This window comes from Cynoglossus semilaevis, chromosome 14 (genome assembly GCF_000523025.1).
Source record: "Cynoglossus semilaevis isolate Cse_v1.0 chromosome 14, Cse_v1.0, whole genome shotgun sequence".
Taxonomy (NCBI): Eukaryota; Metazoa; Chordata; class Actinopteri; order Pleuronectiformes; family Cynoglossidae; genus Cynoglossus; species Cynoglossus semilaevis.
In genome coordinates this window covers 14352843-14373400 of record NC_024320.1, presented here as the reverse complement: position 1 = coordinate 14373400, position 20558 = coordinate 14352843, and the positions used below count along the sequence as shown (strand labels likewise).

General features: G+C 39.1%; 1 protein-coding gene and 1 long non-coding RNA gene across 4 annotated transcripts in view; one reads left to right on the top strand and one right to left on the bottom strand.

The window, feature by feature from the left end:
• LOC103389713 (rho GTPase-activating protein 6-like) overlaps positions 1 to 20558 on the top strand; it is a 54052-nt gene that overhangs the window by 14883 nt on the left and 18611 nt on the right. The window contains exon 1 of one of the 3 annotated variants that reach the window (XM_008325253.3): positions 3124 to 6803. The exons of the other annotated variants lie outside the window; for them this stretch is intronic. Coding sequence (XP_008323475.1) covers positions 6762 to 6803 — 42 coding nt within the window. The 5' untranslated portion in view covers positions 3124 to 6761. Of the gene's footprint in view, positions 1 to 3123; positions 6804 to 20558 lie in introns of those variants that run through there. 3 annotated transcript variants of the gene reach the window in all.
• Positions 1465 to 19263, bottom strand: LOC112488112 (uncharacterized). Its single transcript, XR_003051853.1, has 3 exons — positions 9783 to 19263; positions 2970 to 3026; positions 1465 to 2568 (listed from the first exon to the last, which is right to left on the bottom strand). It is a non-coding gene; the product is annotated as an uncharacterized LOC112488112 (long non-coding RNA).

The following is a 20558-nucleotide window of genomic DNA, read 5'->3' as shown; positions in this document are numbered from 1 at the left end:
AAAACATTAAGGTGGCGTGGGTGGCCGATAAGTGTGTGTCGTGTGCCTACGCCAAGGTGGAGGAGCTCCAAGTCGAGGTAAATGGACTAAATAGCTTTTGTTAACCAGATAGAATTACTGACAGACATCATGCATCATCTCTCCATTTGATAAGTCATATGTTCCCATGAGCAAATTGTTTATTTATGTGAATGCAGCCAAACAGCTGCTTTAAGACAAGAGTACAGAGTACAAAAGCTCTGAAATTTCTTCGGTGTTGGATATTTTTGGTCTCCACCATTCACACAACAAACCAGCAACACATGGGGTTTTATCCATGCCTTTCAGATTCACCACACCAGGAACATGTCTGGAAAATTCATGTTTTTTTTTCGTAGGAAAGGAAAGTGAACTACTGCACACAACCAAATGTGACCTCTGCTTTTAACCCATCACCAAAGTGAAGAGTGGGCAGCTTTAAGCACCAGGGGAGCAGTGTGTGGGGACAGTGTCATGCTCAGAGCACCTCAGTGGTAACTTGGCAGCTGGTGGTCCACTTCTTTAACCACTAAGCCACCACTGCCCCCGCCTTTCCCCCCGAAATAAAGGAGTGAAAAAAAACTTCTAAAAAAATTTCCTAGCTCTGGAGACAAAATTGGAGCAAATTGTTGCAGGGATAGCAAAAAAAAAAAAAAAAAAAAGACCAAAACAAATTATAAAAAGGTTTTATAAGTAGATTCTTCTGTAAAACAAAAAGAAGCAAGCATAATCCAAAAAGATCGAGGATCAGTACTGGTCCGATGTTGGTCAAAATCTTAGAATCAACATATTAAAAAAATGGTCCCTCCAGTACCTAAGCTCAAATCCTCAACTTAACTTTTGACGTGCCATTAACGTGATTACTATTACTATTAAGTATTAAAGGCAGCCTGGATTGCAGTATCGGTATCGGACATGAGAAAGTCATATCAAACCATTCATAGTTTACAACTGGGTCACAATAAATAATGGCTTCTCCGTGTCTATGTTTTCCAGTTTTTAGGTGCTAAAATCAGTTGTTCCACTCCTTCAGGATCAGTAGCTTGAACTTAAAGACCATCAGTCAAATGACAGTCTCCTTTCTTCATCCGAAGCACAAGTCAACCACAGAAACAGACGTTACATTGACATCAGATGGTGGAACAGAGCTTTGGGCAGACCTCAAACATGTGACAGTCACCACATGAACTACACACACACAGGAAAACAGGAAAAAAAGTGTCCTCTGTTAACGGGTGAGGCAAACAAGCTGACAGAGCAGACGACAGAGACGGTTAGATGGATGAACTTGGGGTGAAAGGTCGAATCACAAGATATTTACTCGGGGACAGATGGACGGACCAATGAGCAGATTCGAGCACAGGGACAGATGGACGGACCAATGAGCAGACAGAGATAAACACACAAGTGAAGGAGTGGAAAGAAGGATTTCTCAACCGTCTCCTTCAGTTGGTGGTGACGTCACAGCGGGGCAGGTGATGAAAACATGCAGGCTCAGCGAGGTAGGCTGCTGACATGACAAACACACTCAATCACACGCACACACACATACACATACACATACCTGCTGGTATGGGAATTCATTTGTCCAGCAAACAGAAAATTTGTATTTTTTTTTAACTGTTTGAAATATTTAAAAAATAAATGCAAAAATGTGCAAAGAATAGGTCGTATATTATTATAGCTATTATTACAATCAAGGAATAAGGAATCGTAGTTAAACAGTCTGTTTTGCATTTTTATGCAATTTTGCAACTTTCGACTAATAAATGTGCTAGCAGGAGGAAATGGCGCAGATTTCTACAAGATATGTATACGTTGATTTGTACAGTTCTATATCTTATTTTTTCAGTTTTTTCACACACATATACGTACAATAACATATTATTTGCTTAGTTTTCTGCTGTTGTACATTTGTCAAAGACGTTCATGTGCTGCCACAGCTGAGAATGCCTCTTATCCAAGTAGCCTAACAGAGCTAGAAATCAGATGGAGTAATGCAAAGAAGATCTTTAGACACCAGAAGATAAACATACAGTACATTAACAAGGACATGTAAGCAGAGACAACAAATATCACAACAAATATCACAGTAAAATATACTTCATCTCATACTAAGCAGTGTTAAAACTGCAGCATAGCCACAGGTGTATTATAAAACTAACCTGCGTGTGTGACCATTCTTCCAATAATTAAAATTAGTAGATATTTTCTTGGTGCCAAATATACTTTTCAGAAATTAAAAGCCCATATTTTTCAAAAATACAAGTAGGACATAACCCAGTTCTTAGTACTGTTGTTATATAAAACAGGTTATGCAACAAAAGTCCTCCCCCCCCATCCCTCAGTTCTGGACTGTCAGTGTCTTAAAGCCCGGGTCTTAAATGAGGTGCTGTGTGGATGAAAAGCCATACAGTCCTGCTGGAGCCATACCAAGAATTTTCTGACTTCCACATCCACACTTCCACACACCACCTGCCCCCTCGCTCCCCATCTGCACATCCATTGGCCCTCAGGACAGTGTGGAGAATTAAGACAAGTGGGTTTGGCCTGTTGATAGAAGCATCTAGATTAAATCCAGACCCATGCTGTCGTCACTTTGTGTGTGTTTATGTGGAGGAGGAGGAAGAGGAAGAGGAGGGAGTGTGTGTGAATGGGTTCACCTTCAATAAAACTTAAACAAGATATTGTTCATCGTCAGTACTGCTAATGTAGGGTTTTCTGACCTGAATGTAACGAGTTAATCAAAGTTTTTTGGAGAAGCCCTGTTTTTCCCTCACTTGCTCACTCTCTCTCTCTCTCTCTCTCTCTCTCTCACACACACACACACGCGCACACACACACACACACACATTCCCCAGTTCTGAGGTCATCCCCTAGTGCTGCTTCGTGCTCCTCCTTGCTGTAAATTGCTTCATGTGAACCCAGTTTTTCTTGCGTCCCCTCCTCACCTCTGCTTTTCCTTTGTACACATTCTTTCCTGTGAAATCCATGTCAGAGTTCAACACCTGAAAAGAAAGGGAGATGAGTTAAACGCTGAGGGTTCAAGGAAACATACAGACACAAATTATGGGGCATAAATTATTTTTTTTAGCTCTGTCATTATGTCGTAAATTAGTCGTTTTCTTTCCACTGAAATTGAACTAAAGGTCAAAAAGTGCATCAGCCAATGGACTGAAAACATGTCAAAAACCATATGTACAAAAAACAAATTACATTGTATCACTTGACTGCAGTTCACTGTAGATCTGATGTCAACATGATATTTGACATATAAATATTTGTCAAACACTTTTTTCTCATTTTATATCTTAAATACAAATGCTGCTGTGTTACAACAGTAAGCCTGTCATTAATTGATTAATTAATGCACTAGTTTACTAGTTTTTTTAAGATTTTTGTCATTTCAAATTTTCATGGAATCTGTATGTGTTACCATGTTGCTTAACGTTGAACCGTCCAAATCTGTGCAACAACATTAACAGCAGATATTTAAGGTATCAGCACAAAAACTGAATTCATTTGTAGTTGAATGTGGCGTTCAGGATGGTTTCAGCATGAGATTAGAAGTGGTTTCTGGCTAGAGACCAAGTCATGGTGATGGTTTGTGAACAACAATGTTCTTTTTCATTATTTTAATTTAAAAATTATATTACAATAATATTGATTTAATGTTAATCCTCAGAGTGTGGATCATTTTAGAACCAGAAAGTTAAACAGGGCTGATTCTCTCCAGACCAAGATTATTGTTTTTATTATATCGATTTTAACTTGCCATATTCATTGTTTTTACTTTATTTACAGTACATAGAACATAACAGTTTAGTAATAGAGCATAGACTTAAGTGTTCTGTTCAGGCAGAGGTTGCATCAACATAACCACCCACAGACATTCCCTTAATCTCCTGCATTATCTGTAATGAATGTGTGAGAGAGAGACATGACCACATGTCAATTCATCACTTCAGAAGACAATGACTTCTTCCACTTCCTTTTGAACCATAAATAAAAGTCCTTCCACAGACCAATGACAGACATCACTGCCAGTGAGGGTAAAAAAAAAAGCTTATGTAAGTGTTTACATCACCATCACAGTAATTGTCTGTCCTACAGAATGCATATTCCTCTCTTTCATCATCTTCAATCATCATTTTAAATCCAATACACGCAGTCACTGTGTTAATGTGGATGATTACGTAACGAAAATGGCATGTGAGCTTGTTTGAGGTAAAGGTTATGCAAGAATTTGACTTGAATTAGCTGTAGCCTAAACTAATGTAAAACTTGCTCCTTTGGGGGTGTGAATTTGTAAAGAAAGCGATGTTGCGGGACTCCTTTTCAGGGTTACATGTAAAAGTAGTTGGAAGTGTACAGCTCCACCAATATGTGGTTGCTCAGTACTCTACTGTCTACGTATCAAGGTACATTTCTTTAATGAAGTGTGAAGTTGCTTGTCAACAAACCTAAATGTATTTTTTATTCCTCAGAATTCAGAGAAAAATATGATGCAATCTTGTGAACTGACTCTTACCACGCCCTGTAGGTTGAAGCTGGGTTAGTGTTGAAGTGCTTGGTCTTTGGGTTTGTGAGCAATCAGCAAGAATAATAGTAATACAATTCCTTAGATTCTAAAACATTCCAAACACGTGGACTCTGACCTGAACTTCTTCTTCTGCATTTTCACTCACTACCTCACAGGTTTCAGACCGACTCCAAACCACAAATGAACAAAATCTGAGACAACGTTCCTATTCTAAAAGACCTATTCTGTGCAAGAACAGGTTCCCTGTCTGCTGTGAGTCTTGATTAGTGTAATGAGAGAGAACGCAGCACAGTGGTTTAAGGTTTATGACGGAATTAGTTTGAAGTGGTTTATCTCTGTGGATTCAAGTAAGACAGGTCTTCACCGCCTTCGGCATTCTTTGAATGACTATCAGATAGGCAAACATCAATTCACTCTGTATATTTTGTTTTTCAAAAACAGTCAGCAAATGTCAGTGTAGGCACATTGTTGTTTCATTAGCCTGAACACAGACTCGGTCAGCTGGTGTTCTTCTGCCAATGTGCCCTGTCATCAAAATAGATTGTGCTGAAATTCCTCTGTTCTCTTGTCTTTACAACATGGTCAGATACAAATTGTCTTGCTTGACATGGATTGGATAATACTGCTTCCTCAACAAGTATTACAAAATTCCGATTTTGGTCCGTCCCTCTGTGAAGGAGGTCTAGGAAGTGGAAAGACCTTTCATGGTCAATGTTTAAAGGCGTTATTTTTAAATGTCAACTTTTGTAAATGAAAACGATTTGTTTTCACAAAGTTTCTTGTTGGAAGTTGGCTGACAGCTCCAAATTTCCCATACAAGGAAATTTGAAAGTTTGTTTTCACTCTGTAATAAAAAGTTATTTCCATTATTTGCAAGTGAATTTGACAGAATTTCCAGATTTTTCTTTAGTTTCTTGATGCGGCCTGACTTTTGTGTCTTTTGGAGTTATGGGATAAGGTTTATTGCATGACTTCATCGGCTGTAGAAAACGTTTTACTTTTGTAGAAATAATCCACTCCCTACATGGGCTTTCCTCAGTCGAACCTTATCAAGTGTGGAGCCTCATTTTGAAGTCACTGACATTTGGAGCTGCCAGGCTGTTGATAATCACAAAACTACTCCCGATGTTGGGTTTCCTCGGTCAGGGCCCCGCCTCCCCTGCCTCTCCTTGCACGCCTCAGTCAAATACATAGAAGCAACAAAGGAAGACCTTCAAAATAAAAGCACACAAGTCCTTCTAAGCAATATAAAACAGCAAAGTGTTTACTGGTCACCGCAAGGACTGCTGTAAAAACCATACGGAATTGAAATGTTCATTTCTGGAGTTTCCCAAAATAAACTACATTATAACATCATAAAATTCTCTTCCCATTGTCTTATCAGTCATTTTCAAGCAGTGCAGTCAAGACGTTTTTATAAAAAACAGGGCAATAAAATAAAATAAAGTCGAAAAAATATTATTAACGATTATACAAGGTACCCACTGGGTTTTTCTTCTACTCTTTCTCTAAAACAAATCACGAATACAAACAAAACAAAACATATTTGTGTTTGTTGAAGTTTCCCTTTAGTTTAAATCAATACTTTTTTACATCTGTAAATAAAGAGGTTGCGTTTATAAAGGACTGAGGTTCTATTGGGCTAGCGAAATATTTTCTTTTAATTTGTCAAAACGTTTCTAATTGCAATGCTTTTTTTTATATATATTTTTGATATTGATATTCAATCAGTATAAATCCAGTCCAAACTGCTTTTGTATTTTGAAAATCACCACAGGACGTGGCTCGCGCTGTGGTTGTCGACTTGACATCAGTCTGTCAGCCTCCTTGCTTTGGCTGAGCAACAGCATCTGTCTCGACACCAGACTCCACAGAGCGCGCAGTATGGATCCGTTACGCGTTTACGCACGGTGCGGTTCTCTTTGGCACTGTTGTTTTTTTTTGACACGCGCCTCTGACTGGTGACAGACATCGGACTCTGTGGTGACTTGTAAAATCTGCTTTCTGTTTGTATTTTTCAATACAGAAAAAAAGAAAACAAACACAGCAGGGTGGTCCGGACTCCGGTGGGACTTTTGCGCCCTGTGTCTGTGGCGCATACCCACTGTTTTTGGGCTTATTTCTTTCCAGGAACAGGACAAAATTAGCTGCCTCTACTTTTTTTGTTTGTCGAATTTATGTGGATTTCCCCCCCTGGACCATGGGAGACTCCGTGTTTCTCGACAGGCAAAATTCCTATCTTGTAAGTGTTGCTTTTATCTGGCTCAAGTGTAATGGCCTGGTCTTGATCTGATAAGGGGCGAGGACTTTCGGTCTGTTGTTGCATCTAAATATTTACCTTCTCTCACCCGTGTTCTTTTTTTGATCTCACTCTTTGCTAGTCATTGTGCATTTCCTGTAAAACATACCACTGAAAACAAGTTTTATCTTCACAGCCACAGAAAATGTCTTTGTGGAATATTTCTACATTTAACTCAACTGTCAGTCAGCAGGTTTTACACTGTGATCTTGCAGTGGTCAGTGTAAAAACCAACAGCAGACACACAGTCTTTAGAAAAGTCATGTGGATCTACAGAGGCAGGTGTGTGTTTTACACTGCAGAGATGGTGACCACATGGAGGCAAAACACACATATGGGTCAAGGCCAGGAGGGGCAGTGAGAACAGTGGTGACAAACTCAAACCCTCAGCGTTTTGGAGACCTAGTTTGATTATGTGGCACTTTTTCCCACTGCAACAACAGAGTTTAACAGGGGTTTTACCTTTGCTGATTTTCTCCTTTACTTTTGGTCTGCTGTTGGAGCAACTTCCCTGTGACTCTGAAGTAGCGTTTGTAGATCCACCAGTTTGTAGACCCACTGTCCAACTGTCTCTGGAACCAGTCTGCATCATGCTTTAAAATAATGTTTACAACCACCAAAATCAAAGGTTTGGTCAGGCTAGGGATCTTATGATGTACATTTGGAATACAGAGACTGTTGTTGTTGTCAGTTATTTCAAATGTATTGATTTCCCTGCCTATTTTGAAGCAAACAAAAATGAATTTCCTTTCGCCTTGAGATACGGTGAAGAGTGGCATACCAGGGGTGCTACAGCCAGCTGAGCTAATGTCATCCCACTGACTGTGATTCTTGCTGGATGTCACCCTGTGGAGGTATATCAGTTACATCTATCTGGGAGAAGCCCCTAGGGCAGAGTAAGAATAGAGTGAACGGATCATGTCTTTGTCTGTAGGTGTGCAACGACCCACGTGCACCACTGAGGTCATAACAATCAATCAAACAATCAAACTGAAAGTGAGTAAGGTTTCCAGTGCAGACGTGACAAAGGCATTTAGCTAGGAATCTTGACTGTAATTATTGTGCTGATTAGTAATTACCGTCCTTATTTTGTTAATAGGTCAGAGCATTAATCAGCCTCTAGAAAGGGCGGTAAAGTGACAGTGTTTTAGTGAGAATAATGAGGTGATGAAAAATCTTAGCAGTTTAAATTAAAACATGCCTCTGTTTCTCCAGTTGCATGTAGACAACAAGACATTTTAGTGCGTTCATGTGGGTTGTGCACAGCGGCACATGGCTCTTATAAAGCAGCAGAGTTTAGATTTATGTTTGGATGTTTACAGTGTTTAATGATTGAGGAATAAATATCCAACAAATCCATTCAGCAAGGTCATTTTTACCAGCTTTAAAAAAAGTTATGGTTGGTTAGAATTTATAAGGAAATACATTATTCAGGCTACATCTATTGGCTGTAAATTTGTTAAATATATTCTCAAGGAACTATTAAAGCACAACCTTATTAAAAGAGCAGCAGGTAGAGGAGTCAGATTTATGTCCTCACTGTGCGTCATGCTTAAATCCAAGCACAATTCGAGCCACACTGTTCGTTGTTGTCTCGTAAAATTCCCTAAACTCACTTGAACTCAGTCCAAGAATGCAAATAAAATTCAATGTGTCCTAATAGAAGAGTTTGACCTGTTTTGAATGGAGATGATGAACAAAACCGCGCTGTCATAATTCCTGCCAAGGCAGATCAATATTCATATTCTAGGTTAGAAGACTGGAGGCACACACAAGGATGGAACAGAGTGGGAGGGAGACAGGGAGCGGGTGAGAGGGATGTGCAACAGCACCTCTCGGTTGTCAGTGAGTAAACTTGACAACTGCACATTTGCTTCCCAGCATTGACGCGTGCGTTTAGGACATGCAGATGGAGTATAACTTATGTGCTGCCATGAAAGAAGTTTTTAGAAACCTAGAAATTTTAAATTTCCATGGTTTTGGGATGATAACGGTGGGCCAACCCTCCAGTCAGGAGGAAAAAAAAAAAACATCTTTCATCCAAGGTTTCTTTCTACAAAAGCGTAAAATTAAACAGAGTTAAGGAGAACACACCACAAAACAAAACATTTACTTAAGAAATGTACTGTTGTAGCATATTTGTAAATCCTTCATACTGATACTAAATAGGTGAAAACTAAGCGATACATTGCAGTCAACAATAACAAGGTCCATACATATTCACGTTTTTGTCTACACACATAGTTTTACTGTCAAAGGAGAGATACTTTTTGTAAGATACTGACAACATAAAACAATGACCCTGAATGATTAGTTGAAATGCATTTGTCAATTCTTTATCAACTGGTTGATCTTCACAGAACCACAGTTCTTAGGATGTTTCAGCCACTCACAATGAGTGGAGATGATGGAGATGATTTTTCTGCGACATACGTTTTGTGGAGATGATTTTTCTGCGACATACGTTTCAGTTTTTGTGGCTTCTGATTTACAACCCTATCAGTGCGGTGGGTGGAATAGAATGCCAAGCAGCTTGGGTTTTTTGAAGGAATTCTGTGTTTTTTCTCATTCACTCCATCTGGCTTATATTTATTCTACATTTTCAAGATAGCAGCTCAGGGTTAACAAAAACAACTGATGAGAAACTAGGACAACAGCAGTCAGTCCTCCATCAAGTGTGTTGACTTAAGTCAGGGCATACGTTATGTGCATAGCAAAAACAAGTGCAGATAGAACAAGGAAGTCTCTAAATAATAGTTTGCTAAGCTCTAGCCAAACAAAAATGACTATCCCTGTCTGTGTCCTGAAGCCTTCATTTGTCTATTTGTTTTGAATTTAAAATTTAAATCAAATATATTAAGAAGTAACTTTGCATTTTGCTATGCAGGATATGAGGAGGACATGATGAAAATGATGGATTACCTTTTTTCTCCTTTCTCAAATTGTTTCTTTTGTCCCTGGGAGTTGTCTCTCATCACTGACCAAACAGCTGTGGTTTTCGCCTGAAAGGCAAAGACCAGTGCAGCCCCCATAATAGCTACCTGTTGGGGCAAATACCAGCTCTCCTTCCATTTCTTGACTTTTGGCAATGGTGGCATCATTTATTTTAAAAAATAAAAAATAAATAATAACCCAACTCAACACTGAACGTTTTCATAAAACTGTGTCCTTGTCTTACCTGCTGATGTGTGACCTTGATCTATCACTGGAGCCGTGTTTGTTTTACTCCCCTGCTGCTCCTAGTACAAACAGCTCAGGAAGGGAGCAAGCCCTACAGTCATATGTTTCACAAAAGGAATTCTGTTGACGGAGTTGGAGTAAAAACACTCCTGAAGTTCCATCCTTAGTGCAAGAAACTTTAATAAACAACCATGCATGTGTGTGTGTGGGGGCGGGCGGTATTAACTAGCCATATGGCTCCTGAGTCATCAGCACGGCGTGTTTATTTACACTGATCTCACGTGTTTTCCTAAGCAGAGTGCGAACTTTGCAGAAGTGGACATTTTGTTCACAGAAGTGTGATTACCAGGAATGCTGGGACAATTGTTTCAGCTTTACTCGCACAAATTAAACTTTCTGGGTAAATTGCTGGTTTCTCGAGTAACTGTTGTTTAACGTTAAGCTTCTTGACTCCAGTACCATGTAGGACACTTGGTATTGCATAGGGACCACCATTCCCACTTGGCAGGAAAAAGGAAAACCAACACCTTTGGCTTGTCATGACAACACAGCCTGTCAACTCATTTTTCTTCCCCGATGCAGTCAGGGAGAGGCACTTTTACTATCAACACTGAAAGAGAGGTCCGCCCTCCTCAAGACTTGTCTTTTTATGGAGACGGACAGAGAAGAAAACAAAGCAGGAGAAAGATGGAGAGGAGAAAGTCCTGGGAGGAGCTTCTCCACCGTTTGTTGTGGGAAATGTGCTTCCACAGGCAGAAGTTGTTCTCCCAAGACTGAACTAAATATGTGCTCTTGATGTTTTACAGAGTTTGATTTAGAGCTCCAGCTCCTGCCCTTGTTTTCCTCATGACTTCATCCCGAGAAGTTTCTCTTGTGGTGGGGAAAGTGAGGGGAGTTGGTAAGCTGGGTCAACAAGAGGTTAGGCATGTTTTCTGGCCGTTTGTGTGACAGGCATGTGGGCAGGATGTCAGTCTTGTCATGGTGAAGTGCAGAAGTCTGACCTCATAGATGTAAAGGACTATAACAACACGTTTTGCTCCATGTGCCAGTGTTGAAAAAGTGTAAAGAACAGAATATTCCTTCTCTAGAAGGAAATATGCATTTTACTTTTGATGACTGTTTGTATACATACATTTTTATTGTGATTTGTAGACTAGTCATTGTCTGTTTTAGATGCCAGCTAACTTGCTCTTTCCTTCTCTTTGTTTTAATGGTAGTTCTGCAGCTGTAGATTTCACTACTGCCCCCTACTGGGTCTAAGTTTTACTGGTAAATTCCCATTATGTTGTGTTCCATTTTATACTAAAGAGTTGATCAAACAAATTGCCTTGATCTAAAGATCGAACACATGATTGTTTGTTTTGTACGTGACATATTTGCACCACCACCATGTACACACATCATTCCACATGTACTAGATTATAGGAACAGACTGTGACTGTGACTGTGACCTGTTAATATTTTTAGGACTTCGCAGACAGTCATTATTACAAAGCCATTCCAAAGTACATATGCTTTCCATTTAACCTTGGACGACAAACATACACGTGATACAGGCTTGACTTCAAGTGAGATATACTGAGTAAAATGCAAGCGACACCCAGAGTCAACCTCAACCAAGCAACCAATCTGGACTGCATGCAGGCCAGTCAGGCCTATGGACTCTACGTCTAGCAACGTTGTGTAATTAGTTTAGACTGAGGCATGGCACTGAGCTGGTAAAAAATTAAATTACAGGGAAAACAAGCCCGTTCACTTTGCTACAGTTTATGCAGAGAGATTTCTCCAGACTCCCCGTGACTTTTCGGGGTCAGAGACCTGTGATGATGGTACAGCTTCTGCTAAAGTCTGTGTTTGTCGGAGATCGTTTGATAGTCGCCGCTGTGCTGGTCCAAACGACATGCCTAAAATATTTGTGCTCTTCATTGATTACTGTCCAGTGATTGCAAAAGATAAAAAAGGGAAACAGATAAATTGAGATAGATAAAGTGCAGATGCACAGAGACAGACCAGGTGACACAGTCAAATGTCTAGACCGGTGGCCCCTCTCTCTATCTCTCTCTATCTCTCTCTATCTGTCCTCGAGAATATGGATAAATGGAATCTTTAGAGTCAGGCTAATAATGACTGAAATAAAAACTCATGTGTGTAAGGTGTGTATTAAATCTAGTCCAAATCCTTGCCCTGGAGTTCAGGAGACCTTTGACATCTAAGTGGATTAGCAGCCCTTCAGGCTGCCACTGGAATGTGTCTGTGCCAAGCCACACCGTACACACACACACACACAAACACATCCATTCTATCATGGCTTGCTCAGTGTTTACCCACCAGTCTATTACGGTCTATTAATATTCCTCCACACCCTTGTGAGGCCTTTGTTTTGCCTTTATTCTCCAGAGCCAGATTGGATTTTGATGAAACCAACAGAAATGACAGCAGATCTGTGGCCATTTTTACATTCATACACCATGAACACTAATGAAGATAAGCAGTTTTCCCCCCCATTCTCATCTAGAATTTCCATAAAGCTCTGTATAATCTAGTGCTTAGCTCAGAATTTGTAACTTGCCTATTATTCCAAAAATAATTACCTGTTTAAAGAAAGCATTTTTATGTGCCTATTTCCTTGAAGCAGTAAATACCTTGTGTGGAGTGTAGATAAAGCTGTGACCCTCTTTTCTCCATTGCCCCAGGAAAAAGGACCAGGATAGTCAATGAGGAATGCGTTAGGAATTTAAACTGAAGATTGTTATAATCTGTGTAGACAAATATTTAACGCAAAGAGGTGACAGTATGTAAATAAGAAGAGTATGTGTTTGTAAGTAGGGTGAAGATAGCCGGCTGAGTGATAAAATGCTGAGTAATGGATGAGCAAACAAATCTCCTTCCATCAAATGGTGTCACATGCATCATTTACTTTGTGCACAGTATTTATTCCACCTTTGGCATCACATTTTTTTTTAAATCATAATACTTTTATAACAAATGCTACAAAAGATAATATATATTTGAAAAGACCTGAGAATGATTTAAGCTTTTAAATGTATGTAAGAGAAAAGAAAAGTCCATTGTTTCCTTTTGTATACAGAGGTGTTTTCAAAAAAACCCAATCCTCTTTGTTTACACTCAGGTTCAGTAAAACACACAAAGCTTTGACAAGGTAGAGAAAGGTTTTGGGTTTCATCTTAATCTCACTGGGATCTTTGTCAGACTTTGTTTGAAGGTCAAACTTCTGTGACAAACACTGCCTGTTTAACGTGTCAATGGACATGGAAGTGTTAATTCACAGAAATGTCAAACAGTGAGTTTTTTTCTTTAATTCAGTTCATTATAATAGCTTCAAATAAATCCAATAAATTATTTTATTTAGATTTGTAGACGAGAAGATGTTCAGGGAATTTAAGAAATAGATGTCTTAAAAGACATTTATGAGCCCCTGAGTAATTCCAAACAAGCAGGCCAAAGGATAATTACAACTACACGTTTGAGAATCATACCAAAACTTACTGGCCCCAAATAACTTTTAAATTGTGATATGTAACAACAGAATGTTTGTTTTATAGCTTTGTGAGGTCAGCTTTGTGGCATTACTGCCCCCTGTGAGATCTATTCAGACGCACGCTGAAAACTGATGAGCAAGATACAATAATAATAAAGGATTTTCCCACCAAACTGAGTTCAGATTCTTTGGCCACCTACATAATTTTGCCGGATTCCTTTTACAGCTTTAAAAATAAAGTGGAGCAGAGTTGTCTCTGAGGACCCGATGGTGGTCACATATCAGCTGTTAAAATGTTGTGCTGCAGGCTTTGTTTGGTTTAGAGAGGAGATGATAAGTCGTTTACAGCGGTCATTAAACACCTCGTTATCAGCATCTGTTCAAAAGGTGGTTATTATTGAAAACACTTTACTGGGTTTGTTATTTACTGGCATATACTGTATGTATTGACAGACACACGCTCCAGTCAATTCAAAGCTGGCTGAGTCAAGCAGGGCAGCAACACAGCAGAGCTGTTCTCATTCCCTTTCCGCTGGGAAATCAATAATAGACCAGCTGACCCTGATGTGACCTGTGCTAGGGTTGCACATTCACACACATACGCAGACATGCACACAAACACACGGTCATATCCCCTGTTCGCAGAGAACAAAGCAGCGCTGGGTAGTGACGGGTGTGGCGAGGGTCTCCAGGAAGTTACACTCGCTTCAAACTTCCTGGCCTGAAAAAAGGCTGAAAATGTTGATTCGATTATTTCGGAGGACTTTTCCACAGATGGCTTGGCTTGGCTGTCCATATATATATATATATATATATATATATATATATATATATATATATATACACAGTATATTACATGTATAACATTGGAGGATGTTTCATTGATTATAAAAAAGTAAACACGCAGTTTCCTCCTGATTTTGCTTGCCAGGGAGTGGACAGACACCCTTGATAAAACATTAATCCCTTGATAAATGGTTTGTTTCTGTATGGAATAAGAATATTTGTCCCTTGATGAAAAAAAAGATAAATATTAATTTAATGCTGGCATGCGAAACAAATGTTATGCTTTAAAATAGTTGACTTATTGTTGGGAATGTATAAGGTGGATGATAATGAAATATATATACATTTTCACAGATTTTAGAAAGTGTTATTCTCAAGAATGTGAATTTGTCATTAGCAGTGTAGCGTGGTTAACTGCCGTGATGCTGCCCTTTGTGCGCATTTTCTCTTTGACCTATTTCTGTGGCAAAAAAGGTTTGCCTGATGAGAATAATATTAAATTAGGTGGGTGTGTATAACAGGTCATCAACTTGTCTATTACCCATATAAAACATACCTTTTGGTTGAAAATATTTTTAATTGATGTATTTTATAATATTAAAAAAAGGATGGTATTCCAGAAACATTTGAAGCTACATGCTCCGTTTTTTAGCCAGATGCAAGAGTTTAATATTTTGTTTTATTGTTGATGTCCAACATTTGTAATATATTGATTTATTTTTTTCATGTTGTGCAGCCACAATTATCTAGCATGAAGGAAAAACTCTGTCTTTGGCCTAGAGGCCTGGAATTGACTGTGTCTAAGCTTGGTCAAACATTCCAGTCCAGTCATGGAAGTCTCCCCATCTGAAGTCCTTACAGACTGTCTCACTCCTCCTACTGCAGGATGAGACTTGGGTATAAAAATGAAGCCTTCAAGTCTGGGTCACAAATGAAGCGGAACTCATTGGTTGTTTTCATGTGGAAACAAAAAGACTATTGTATATCCTGGAAAAGTTTTTTTTCCATCACTGTTGGCTTTCTCTAAAACGACTGCTTTATACTACGTCTGTACATTTTCAATTAAACTTTTATATATTTTTATTCTATTTCTGTGTGTTGTGCAATGCACACGTGCAATCTCCATGTGTGTTTGAGCATAAGTCCGCCATGTGCTTCACGTAGTGACCCGCAGCTCTCTGCCGCTGCTCCATCATCTTTATCATTAGATTCTCAGCATCGTATAATCCCCGCTCTTGGACTGCTGCACAGGATTATGCAGGAGGGAGGGATGTAGGGAAGGGATTAAGGAGGGAGAAAGTCCAATGTGGCATCCATGTGGAAAACAAAGAGCCTCACACTCTTAGCTCCAATCTTGCTGTGTTAAATAGATACAATTAAAGTAGTTTGAAGAGGGGCAACAGAGAGAGGGTCTTGCTACTGCTACGTAAAATAAATTAACCGTGTCCTAATAGGATCAACCTCCTGCTTTCAGTGAAACATAAGGAGGGAGGTGTGAAGACTGCACTCTCATATTTGAGTATATGGAAGCCAATCAGCTGTACACACATGCATGTGAGACAGCAGCTTGGACGTTATCTCCAAGGCAGTACTTCCTAACTGGATATCAGCACAGCTCAGATGTCTGTTTATAGAGGTTTTTGGTGAGGAAATCAACTTTACTAAAACTCAAGTATTTATAAGCCACACCGTACAACTTTTGGGTTAATTAAGAAATGAGAAAAAAACTGATTGTGATAGGGAGGAGAGGTGGAGATGTGTTGAGGAGAGATGGTGGATAAATTGTACAAAGGATGTTGGAGATGAAGCTGCCAGACAAAATGTGGATGTGAAGACCTCAGAGGAGGTTAATGGGTGGTGCTGAGGAGGCAGGGTGAGATGATCTGCTGTGGTGACCCCTGAAGGGAACAACTGTAGTCAGGATAAGAAGAAAAAGAAGAAGCGCAAAAGGGAGAATACATGAGACAATCTTGGAAACATGTCAAGAATATTTCAGACTCAAAACCAACCTTATTGGCCAAGTGTGAGTGCACATGCAAAGAATTTGACTCTGGCTTTTCATAGCTTTTGATTTGAGGACAAACTCAAAGACAAACTGGACAAGATGTTGTGTAAAACAGCACGATAGGACAAAACATTTGACAGTGAAATAGACGTTGTGGGTGGTAGAGATTTACAGTAGGATTTATTTATTTATTTTGCTTTTGCTGTCTATTGCCAGGGGTTGACATTTAAAGGCATGTCCTTAAATACAATATCCTTTCTTTTTTTAGTCACCACTGCTCTGCCTCTGTCTGGACAGAAAGAAAAAATGGGACACAAAAGTCTGGGGTTGGAGTTAGGAGAGCCTTACACTGCTCTTCATTTGTATGTACATTACAAGACAATTTGAATTTAAAGAACTGGAACCATACATGTAAAGACCTCTGTGTCACGGATCTTTGGCAAAGACGCCAGTTTTAATCACTTATTCCATTTTTCCAGAACATTCCAGAATTGCTGGAGTGGCACATTAGGCCGTAGAAGCCTGTATGTTATCCTGTTCTCACAGTGCAGACGCAGTGGAGCGCTCAGACAGCAAAGGGATGGATGGGAATAATACACTCCCGGGGCCACTTACACAAGCATTGGGACTGATTGACAGATGAACAACACAGAACAGAAGCAAACACACTGTGACCAGTACAGTACATGTGTCATTTGTTTATGTGCTCTAAGAAAGAAGTACTGAACTTCCCTTATGTTGTTTACCAGATCTAAACATTTTACGTATGTAGTTATTAACCATCATGTGACATTTTTCTTTGATTATACTTCTGAATCATTCTGGATCAGATACCAACTGTTCCCGCTAGCGGCCTAAACTTATATTGTTGAATGGACCTAAAAGCACAGTTCTTGGTGGGCCACAACCCAGGAGTTACATAGGAGGTTGACAAAGGACTTAAATGCAGCACTCAGAGGAACTTTGATCAGGTGTAAGGTAGTTTCTTTCAGATAATTCTTTCTCAACTCACAGAAACCAGAGTACTGCAGGAACAGTCACAGAACCTCAAGGAAAACATGAAGCACAATCAACTACACACAAACCACAGAACAAGCCCAACACACAGCAATGACCAAACAAAAGAAGTGAGAGAGCGAGAGAGGTGTATTTATACCCAGGGCACCAGGTGAGACGAGTGAGGCTGATGACCAGAGAATCACAGGACACAGGTGAGGGTGATGGAACTAATTAACCCAGGAGAGACACACATACACAGGTGCACAATCTAATCAGGGAACTTTTAAGATCTTGACTCAAATAACTTTGTTAGTGGAACAACTAAATATTCTTTCCCCCATTTGCTTGTTAAAAAAGCAGAACATTTTTATTTATGTTCCCCTTTTTAAAGGTTTAATTACATCCAAAACATTTCCTTGTAGTATTGAGCCTCTGATGTTTGATACATAAACAAACACACACAGCCAAATAGTCCTTTTAGTTGAATGTTTTTTCAATACATCCATTTGGACCCACTTGAGCTATGGAAATGTTTCCCATCATGCCTTGCAAATAAAAATTTGCAATGCATGAAAAGGGTGTGGACCAACAAATCCTCGTTGCATTTTCAACAGCTGCTGTCCGCCTCACTCTTCACTTAATGTGATTAATGATGTTTGACTGACAATAGCCGAGCGATTATTATGGACAAAAAATACAGTTATTGAGGACGGAGAAGTATATATGAGGCAGCATGAAAAGTTTGATTATTCAATTCAACACATTATCTGTCACAGTCTTAGGCTGAGAAGTCTGAGCTCTTTCACCTTTCACCATCTTTCACCACCATCTGCTAAACAGCTGACCTAATCACTTTTGCACCTGTATAGTGACGTACATTAAAATAACAGAGAGAGACATACAGGTTTAACCTGTATTTGGGACAAAAATGTCACTGGTGACACCTGACCATGGCTTCAGTTTTTTCTTCTTTTGGTCACTGCTAATCATTACACACAGAAAATGATGATAAAAAAAATTGGACTATGCTTTAGAACATATGTGTTAAACTAAAGGCACAGGGGCCAAATGCGGCACGCCAAGCCATTTTGTGTGGCCCGTGGGGGCTTAAAAAGCATTTAGTAAATCCCATGCAGCAGAGTTTCTTGACCAAAGAAATATTTATATTTTTTTAAACAATCAAATGATAATCAATTGCCGAAACATGTATTAGTCCGTTATGGAGTAGTTACATCTATACCAGCGGTCCCCAATCTTTGTTGTTCCAATGTCTGGTCAAAATCTTTCAGACTCTATTCTCTTTGTATCAGATTCACATAGCCTATTATTTTAAAATATTGCCAGATTATCTTTAAATAAAGAAAGTAAATGAATATGCCAGGATTGTCTTTGAATGATGTAAATTAGCAAAGACATTTAACATTTTTTCACTGTGTCCCACTGCAGCCAGGTACTAAATGACCTGCGGACTGGTACTGGTCCACAGACCAGAGATTGATATATACAGCCTTCCATTTACAACCATTTAAACACCATTTAAAGGGAACTGTATTAATGATGTGGCCCCCGGTGAAAATGAGTTTGACACCCCTGCTTTAGAACGAGGGAACCTAGCCAGAAAATAACTATAATGACGAACTTGATTACAGGCTGCCAATTAAAATGTGCTAATAGTAAATGCTCTGAAACATTGTATGCATATAATCTGTCATCAGACTGCCATCTACAAATCACTTCAGTCACACTTGCACACACACACGCATGCACACATTACCTCAACTACCATGTTGATGCAATTCCTGACTCTCTGCTCACACAAACATTATGTAAGTGCTCAACGCTGGGCCTCATTATTGCTCCTGGCCCCTTCGTATTAATCTGTCTTTAAAATGTTTCAAGTTCATTGGAGTCTTCAGATGTGTTGCCAAAGATTTTGGGAAGGGGGGGGGGGGGGGGGGGGGGTTGATTGGACACTGGAGTTGCTCATTCCTAAGACGAAGCCAAAAGCACTCATTAAAAGCAGAAAGAAGGCAGCGTTACGAAGCCAGGAAGCATGTAATTAATCTGAGCCAGTTTTTGGCTTAAGGAACTGGAACTTGAGTTAAAACATCATCCCAATAATCATCATCCAATCAATATTTTAACACAATATTTGACAAATATCAGAAAATAAAACCTAAAGGTTTTGACACGTGTGTAAGTCAGAAACCTTCATTAATCCACAGTAGAGTGAAACGTCTGCAGGTGTCACTCAATGTCAAGAGAACTCTGTTTTTTATTTATTATTAGAAATTAAAAGCAGAAATTAAGTTTGACTTTTCATCAATCATTTTTTTATTTTGTTTTTCTATTGCATGCAGGTATATTTTATTATCATGTACTCACTCCTTGGCTGAAGCAGTTATAACTTATTTTTTAGTTTAACTTTATTTTCCAATAAAACAAAGCCCAAAATAATGGTGTTTGCCTAATAAATATAACAATAATAATAATCATAACCTAGTGAGGTTTTACTGTTTCCTGCTGTGAATCATTCTTGTAGTGTTTCCCAACATGCAATTTAAATCAGAAAATATTAGGCAGATTAAAGTTCCAGTATGACTTTAATTACTAAGAACTGTGTGCTGAATTACTAACTCTCCTTTCTCTGTGTTTCTGTGGTAAATTGTAATAATTAGCTTTTTTTAACGTAACATAGAATTAAAGGTGAACGTATCATTCAACAACCAATGATAAACCTAAAGGCATGCATTACATTCAGTGGTGAGACATGTTTTCACAGAGTTGTTTTTTCTTATTTGTCACTGTTGCTGGACGTGTACGTGTAGAAGCCTGCACAGCCACAGACAGCGGTGGTTGACCAGAGCAGGGTTTGTGAGTAATTACAAGCAGATGGGAAGCATGAGCAGGTTCCAGGTCAGTAAAAGTGATCCATTACATGCATGCATGACGCCGACCTGTAAAAGTGAAAAGAAGTGGTGTGTGTGCATTCCTTTGGTTCAGTGTAGTGGTACAGTAACTGCTCAAGGGCTGTTTATAAGCCAACTGAAACACAAAGTGGAGAATTTACCCTGTGGTGTCTTTATTTCCCAAACACATGGCTCCAATACAAGGGCAACCAAAATGATAAATACAAATATACAGTATATATGTATATATATATATATATATATAAACCACCCTTACATTGTGTGGATCTTCACTCACACATTTGATCTTCAGTCAATTT